The 7,990-nt window shown below is 43.8% G+C and overlaps 1 protein-coding gene across 1 annotated transcript; it reads left to right on the top strand.

The window, feature by feature from the left end:
• Positions 1-1,316: 1,316 nt before the first annotated feature.
• On the top strand, positions 1,317-7,726 carry LOC147612385 (uncharacterized). The gene is made up of 17 exons (XM_086782894.1): positions 1,317-2,129; positions 2,634-2,702; positions 3,127-3,195; positions 3,358-3,426; positions 3,673-3,958; positions 4,507-4,610; positions 4,708-4,773; positions 5,022-5,093; positions 5,191-5,256; positions 5,415-5,483; positions 5,596-5,664; positions 5,848-6,062; positions 6,170-6,298; positions 6,370-6,534; positions 6,871-6,970; positions 7,063-7,164; positions 7,250-7,726. The coding sequence occupies exons 1-17, from the start codon at positions 1,317-1,319 to the stop codon at positions 7,337-7,339; spliced, it is 2,553 nt and encodes an 850-aa protein (XP_086639020.1). The 3' UTR covers positions 7,340-7,726.
• The last annotated feature ends 264 nt before the right edge of the window (positions 7,727-7,990 follow it).

Below are 7,990 nucleotides of genomic sequence, written 5' to 3'. Positions count from 1 at the left end.
CACACTATGCCTAGCAGACATATTTTAAATCTTGCACAAATAAAAATGCAAGAACTCGAAAATTACAAAAATGCTAATAAAATGAGCAGTGGAGAGAGAATAGTCACCCCCTTACGGTCGCCTGCGACTGTCATCGACTGCCGATTTGTGTTGCGCTCTGCGAGCCTCTACAAGTGACGCTACTCCGGGATGCTCCGATCCGAGAGAAAGGTGCCAGTGAATGAAGACCTTGGGTCATCGTCATGGCTTTTCTGATGCAGCTAAATTGTTCAGGCCGTGCTGAAGAGACCAAAAACACTGCTTGACCTCCAAGCCGGCCATCTCCATGGGCTACAAGGGAAAGGTACAATTGCTGCGTCAAGGCCATGCCAGGAAATGAATCTCCCATGGCCTGAGCCTCCTTAAGAGCTGCTCCAAGGTCCTTCACCATGTTCTCTGCAAACCCTCCAGGTGTAAAGTCAGGTGTAAAGTCTCTGTTCACAAGCTTGGAACCAAAATTTCCATAACCTTGAGTACTTCGAAAAGCTCCCTGAGCCAAGGAGGGCTCGCTGCTAGTTGTATCCACCAAGAAGGAACTTGGGCAGAGGCCGGAAAAAACGCCTACGGGGCCCAGCACGACCTGCCAAACATCACGAGCGCTGGTGAGGATGGTTAAGACGACATCACTGCACTGAGCGAGGGCCAGCAGGGGGTCAGCATAGACAGCGCCCATATCGCACACGGGCTGAGCTTTGCTATGCGTGCGGTTGTAGACCGTGACCGGGTAGCCCACCCTCAACACTAAAGGGCACGGGACACTGGGGAAGCCAAAGATTTGGGATCGAGGGTGGGAAAGTGGGGGGACGCTGGCGGCTTCAATCTGGGCCGTCGGATGCAGTGAACTCGGGTAGCAACTGGTGAACTCGGGTTTCGGCTGAGCTGGCGCCCCAAATCGAAATTTAAAATAAACTCAGCCGCCACGTTGGCTTGACGTGGAGGGCAGGCTTCTCCAGCGTGGCTTGCAAAAGGGCGCCACGGGGGAAAGCCGTGCATGCAGGGGTACCCGTATACCAGAAAGATCTCAGAGATTTGATTTTGCCCAGGCTTCTCTCTGCGTTTTTCTCTACACGCTTTGCTGCGATTGCAGGCTTGGCTCCGCGAGACGACGCTGTGCTTTTGCATGGGTGATCTTCTAAGCTAGAATCAAAGGCTCTTCATCAAGCTAGCCATCAAGCTGTAAAGGTTTTTCCTGCTTGTTGGTATTGCAACAAGCACCCAGCAACGCCTTCTAAGGTGTATGGTTCTTCATCAAGCCTGCAACACAATTTTATAGAAGCATGGCACCAAGTGCAAGCCGAGTGCATAGGAGGAAGAAGGCTGCCATAGGAAGGAAAACAGGTGGCAACGAAGGTCAAGCAATGGAGTTTCTAGAGTCTACACAACTTGACAAACGAAGAAGTCCTCGACTAAAGGAAAAGCAAGCATCACCGCAATCGCCCTCCCCACAAAACTTGGATGCTGCATCAGGGGAAATCTTGCCCCCACATAGCCTCAATAAGAGGCCCAAAAAAAAGTTGGAAACCATGCTCATGAAGCCTACAACCTCAATGCAGGAAAACGCGGGCCCATCTAATGTTAAAGGGGAAGGGATGGCTGAGGGGACAGATCAGATTTTGCCATATGCCATTGTACGATTGCCAGATGGGAGGGTTGGGCGCCAATGTCGTGCAAGTGACACTTGCCCCCTTGCTAAATCTTTCATAGAAAAGAGAAAGAGTATGATTGGGCACTTAAAGCTTGCTCATGGGTTAGATGTTGATATTCCCAAGCTGCCACTTGGTCGTCCTCCGAAGAGCAACTTAGTAGCTCGTGCTTTCCCACACCCGTATGCTCAGAGGTGGAAGAGACAGGCATACGAAAGATCGCAAGATAAAGAAAGAAAGTTTCAGATCAATCGACAAAAGTATGAGCATTCTCAATACATGCAGGCTGAGCGCGCATGGGATAACCTTTGTAGTCAGTTCAAGAACAAATCAAAAGAGGACTTCATAGCAAGCTGGGTGAAAGATAAGATGGACAAGTACATGTCAACAGCAGAGGCTCGAGTTGCCAAAATCCAGGCTCGGATAGATGAGAATATCTCCAAAGAGGTAAGCTTTGCTGCATCTAGAAGCTAAAAGGTTTAATTTTGAAGTGTTTTCATCTCATGAAGATGTGTTTTCAACTAAAGGATACCCATCATGTGTGCCCTTCTCGCTCTACTCTCAAGGATGCATTTATTAAATGCTTGCGTTAGGCCTTATGGTTAGTTATGGATGGGCCTGGGGGTGGAGAGCTATCACCAAGGAGTTGGTTTCCCCTTTTTGAGTCTCCTAGATGTACTTAAGAGAAGTTAATGCCCTGATTTTTTTAGGTTCTTGAATTAGATTACAATTTATATGTATTCTTGGTCATATACACGGTCGAAGTCTATGGCTATTTCCCAAGTTCACATACAACACGCATGGTTTCCTTGCTGCAGGCCAAGTTTATTCATTACATGTCAACTTCACTTCTTACATTTTTGAGATCACTTGGCATGGCTGTATTTGCAGGATTTCGTAACCCATGAGGTTGTTGGGCTTACAACTATGGATGGCTATTATTTATTGCAGGATTTTGGAACCCATGAGGGTGTTGGGCCGTGTGCGGATACAACAAAGAAGCACAACACTAAGAAGAACGTAAGCTTTGTCATATTTTTCATTCATCCCCTCGTTCTGATTCATATCTCTATTTCACTAACATGGCTGCCTTGAAAGTGCCTAGCCATTCTCTCACGGTCTTCCCCTACAATATGTTCAAGTCCTTTTCCATTGCCTAATTTCCATGGTCTACTCGCAGCATGCCAAGTTTATTAACCTGATGCAGGTTTACTTGTTGCATGCAGAGTTCACTCACAGCTTGCTAAGTTTATTAACTAGATGCATGTTTTCTTGTTCAATGCAAAGTTCACTCACAGCTTGCCAAGTTCTCTCCCTGCAGCACTAACATGACTCCATAGTTGCATGCAAGGGTTGGTAAGCAAATTGCAATGAATGCACATGCAATGTGTCTACTAGTCATTGCCCAAGTTGACATACACCTCACACCTTTTGTTTGTTGCAGGATTCTGGAACCCATGAGAGTGTTGGACCATGCGCGAATACAAGAAAGAAGGACAACACTCAAAAGAACGTAAGCTTTCCAATATCCTTCACTCATCCCCTCGTTTTGAGTCATGTTTGTGATGTTGAAAGTGCCTAGCGATGCTCATGTGGGCTTCTTGGCATAAGTAAGTATGCGAATTCACGAGTGCAAAGATTGTTTGTAACTATGCATGGATATTATTTGTTGCAGGATTCTGAAACCCATGAGAGTGTTGGGCCATGTGTGGATACAAAAAAGGAGGACAACACTAAAAACAATGTAAGCTTTCAAAGTTTGCTAAGTTCTCTCTCTACATCACTAACATGGCTCCATAGTTGCATGCAAGGGTTGGTGAATAGTTTGCATGCAATCAATGCACGTGTAATGTGTCTACTAGCTCACACCTTGCTAATTTCATTCACATCATGCCAAGTTTATTCACATCATGCCAAGTTTCTTTGCTGCTGCCAAGTTCACATACAACTCACATGCCCTATAGTTTGAGATCATTTGGGCATGCTGCAGGATTCTGGAACACATGAGGGTGTTGGGTCACGTGTGGATACAGAAAAGAACACCACCACTAAGAATGTAAGCCTTCTAATCTTGCTAAGTTCTCTATCTACTTCATTAACATGGCTCCATGGTTGCATGCAACGGTTGGTGAACAGTTTGCATGCAATCAATGCACGTGCAATGTTTCTACTAGCTCACAACATTATCGTCTTCCTTAGTGTCCTCACACTTATCCCTTCCTTGCTAGTTCATTCACATCATGCCAAGTTCATTCACATCATGCCAAGTTTCTTTGGTACTGCCAAGTTCACATGCAAATCACTACATGCCCTTTAGTTTGAGAACAACACTAAGAAGAACGTAAGTCTTCTAATCTAACATGGCTTCATAGTTGCATGTAAGGGTCGGTGAACAGTTGGCAATGTGTCTACTAGCCATTGTCCACGACTCACACCTTGCCAAGTTCATTCACATCATGCCAAGTTCATTCACATCATGCCAAGTTTCTTTGCTGATGTCAAGTTCCGAGTCATGTTTGTGGTGCAAAGATTGCATACAACTATGCATGGCTATTGCATGGAGGGTGTTGGGCTATGCATGGATACAAAAAAGAACAACACTAAGATTAACGTAAGCTTACATTCTTCTTAGTTTGCTGCCAAGTTTGCTTACATTCAATCTTAGTGTTGTGTAGTTGTTGCATGCAAAGTTTAGTCACAGCTTACCAAGTTTATTAGCTTGATGCATGTTTTCTTGTTGCATGCAAAGTTCACTCATAGCTTGTCAAGTTTCTTTGCTGTTGCCAAGTTCACAAGTTCACTCACTACATGCGTGGCCTTTGAGATCATTTGGCCCATGCTTCTTGTTTGCCGCAGGATTTTGATTCCGAAACCCATGAGGTTGGGCCATGCACGAATACAAGAAAGAAGAGTAACACTCAAAATAAGGTAAGATTTCTAATCTCCTTCACTTATCCCCTCGTTTCGAGTCATGTTTGTGGTGCAAAGATTGCATACAACTATGCATGGCTATTACTTGCTGCAGGATTCTGGAACCGGTGAGGGTGTTGGGCCATGTGTGGATATAAAAAAGAAGAATACTAAGAAGAACGTAAGCTTACATTCTTCTTAGTTTGCTGCCAAGTTTGCTTACATTCAATCTTAGTGTTGTCTAGTTGTTGCATGCAAAGTTCAGTCATCACAGCTTACCAAGTTTATTAACTTGATGCATGTTTTCTTGCTGCATGCAAAGTTCACTCATAGCTTGTCAAGTTTCTTTGCTGTTGCCAAGTTCACAAGTTCACTCACTACATGCCCACACTTTGAGATCATTTGGCCCATGCTTCTTGTTTGCTGCAGGATTTTGATTCCGGAACCCATGAGGTTGGGCCATGCACGAATACAAGAAAGAAGAGTAACACTCAAAATAAGGTAAGATTTCTAATCTCCTTCACTTATCCCCTCATTTCGAGTCATGTTTGTGGTGCAAAGATTGCATACAACTATGCATGGCTATTACTTGCTGCAGGATTCTGGAACCGGTGAGGGTGTTGGGCCATGTGTGGATATAAAAAAGAAGAACACTAAGAAGAACGTAAGCTTTCTAATATTTTTCATTCATCTCCTTGCTCTGAGTCACATCATCTTGGTTTCCCACTAGTTTGTTCAAGTCCTTGCCGCTGCCTAACATGGCTCCATACACCTCACACTTTGAGATCGTTTGGGCCATGGCCATCTTCTTGTTTGTTGCAGGATTCCGGAACCCATGAGAGTGTTAGGCCATGCGTGAATACAAGAAAGAAGGACAACACTCAAAAGAACGTAAGAGATTCTAATATCCTTTATGCCGAGTTGTTAAAGCTTTTCATGTTCTTCTACATTGTTGGTTCACTCTTCTCTTTACTTGCATGGGCCCTGTTCTTGTTTGTTGCAGGATTCCGGAGCCCATGAGGGTGTTGGGCCATGCGTGAATACAAGAAAGAAGGACAACACTCAAAAGAACGTAAGAGATTCCAATATCCTTTATGCCGAGTTGTTAAAGCTTTTCATGTTGCTGCCTACATTGTTAGTTCACTCTTCTCTTTACTTGCATGGGCCAGGTAAGTGCAGCTAATTCAACCCTGGAGTTTGTTATGTCCTAAAGGGACTCAATGGGTGAATGCATTGTTTTCTTGCCATTGTGTAGGTGTTTGAGGTTTCAAGGAAAAAGTTGCCTATTAGGACTTCTCGTGCAAAGCAAAGTAGCAATGAAGAAACACCGATTATTGTATCATCGCCGACTTTTTCTGAAGCATACAACAATATGGAATTTATATTCGAGATCTCCAACAAAAAGGTTATTGTTACAGAGAAAGGGGAGGGGAGGTTGGTAGCAACAAGGGGCAATGTTGCGAGATCTAGGTAAGAGGCTCTACACGATTGACAGTTTATCAAAACCATGTATTGTCATGATAGTCTCAGCTTGTGTGGTTTGCTGCATTTTTTTTTGTTTGGCTTTTGCCTTGCAGGTTAGCTTCCGGGGCTGACATTGACTTTGTTTCCATGAGATCCAAAACCTTTGTGCGCGTAGATGATAGCTTTTTGAGGGAAATGTTTGTTAATGAGGCATCCACTAGGACCATGACCTTGTTTGGGATGTAAGTGTATCACTTTAAACATTTTAGTGCACTTACATGGATGCACTTTCATTCCCTCCTTGCATGCACAGGTTGATGGAGAACAAGTTGCCATTGGACATTCTTGAGAAGGTGTTTTGGGCTGATTCTTTGTGGTATTCTATGTCACGTAAGTGCGTGGAGAATTTCCTCACCCGCTTCTTCGAGAAAATGGATATGTCAGCCATTCAATTATGTTTCTTTCCCGTTGTATGCAGGTGTGTGTGGTCACTTCATTGGTAAAGAATTTTGGCTATGCTTTTTTACATACCACTTGGCACTCAAATTTGTGCGCTTTTAATGGCTGGCTATTGTGTGCAATAGGAATCATTGGTCCCTCTTTACCCTGTATGTTAACAAGAACGAGGAGGTGCCCCTTTTAAAAGGAAACAAAAGCTATTTGTTATACATGGATTCATTGGGACTAATAAATCCAGAGGAGTGCTTGGATAGTTTGTTCATGTAAATTGAAATTCTCTTCCATGTTGGTTTTGTTCATGTATACTCATACAATGCATGACACATGACATGGTTCTGGTTTGGATTGATTACAGTGCTCTAAAATGCTTGGCACCGCATGTGGCTGATTCAACCCTTCAAGGTGCTTTGTTCAACCCCGAGACAGAGCTGAAACTAAAAATCGTTAAGGTGAAGGTGACGTTGATTTGTTGGTAGCAGCGAGTTGAATTTGTTATGAATGTTCTACATGCTGAATGTTGGTGTTACATGTGCATCATTTGGGGCAGGTACCGCAACAGGACAATAGCACAGATTGTGGCTTCTATGTGATGGCGTTTATGAGATACCTCATTGCCGGTATATTGCAAAACAATGTAGACAAGAATTGGGTAAGTGCTTGCTTCGTGTTGCGTCTTTGCTGCTTCAAGAAGAACATGCAAGCTCATTTACGCTTACAGCTTTGCTTTTTTTCAGCTCACAGATCAGTGGTTTCAACATGAAGATGTATGCACGCTTAGGATGGAGCTTCACACATGGTGCATGAGTGTTTTGGAAGAATTGTGACACGTCTACTGTCTTGAGCAGCAGTGACATCCGAGCAAGAAGCATGTAGATGCAGGACCAGCCATGTGATTTTGGAGCACTGTAGGAGCGACAACCTCGCACCAGCGATGTGATTTTGGAGCAGTGTAACATGGCTTATCGGTGGGTGGCAAACTTATGACGCGGAGTCCTGCACGAGCGACAAGCATGTAGATGCTTTTTGGAGCAGCAACCTCTATTTTTGGCACCAGCTATGCGATTTTGAAGCGGTGTTTTTGGCTTGTCGTGGGCAACACACTTCTTATGAACATCTTTATAAACATATTTGGCATCTAAGGATGTTTTGTATCAGCCAATTCACATGAAATACATGATATTTTTTAGCTTCTCAATATAATTTGTTTTGGTTCCGATGTAAATTGTCTATCAACAAATATGCTTCCGTTGGTTCCTTTTTCAACTTTGCTATTTGGTGTTTAGTTTAGTTCCGCAACATGATGGTTCTTGTTGATGCTCTTGAACTGGAAGCTCTTCATGTTGAATTTGAATCAGATTCTCCGCTGCTCTAGATAAGCCCCATATCTTGGCCCAAGTAGCGAGAAGATCGAGTATAATGACACTCCAACATGCATTGTAAGGAGCCAAAGTGCTTCCATGTTTTGGATATGGTCT

This window comes from Cibotium barometz, chromosome 45 (genome assembly GCF_041138505.1).
Source record: "Cibotium barometz isolate CiBa-2024 chromosome 45, ASM4113850v1, whole genome shotgun sequence".
Classification (NCBI taxonomy): Eukaryota; Viridiplantae; Streptophyta; class Polypodiopsida; order Cyatheales; family Cibotiaceae; genus Cibotium; species Cibotium barometz.
The sequence above is the reverse complement of the archived record's forward strand: the minus strand, read 5'-3'. Positions and strand labels throughout refer to the sequence as shown.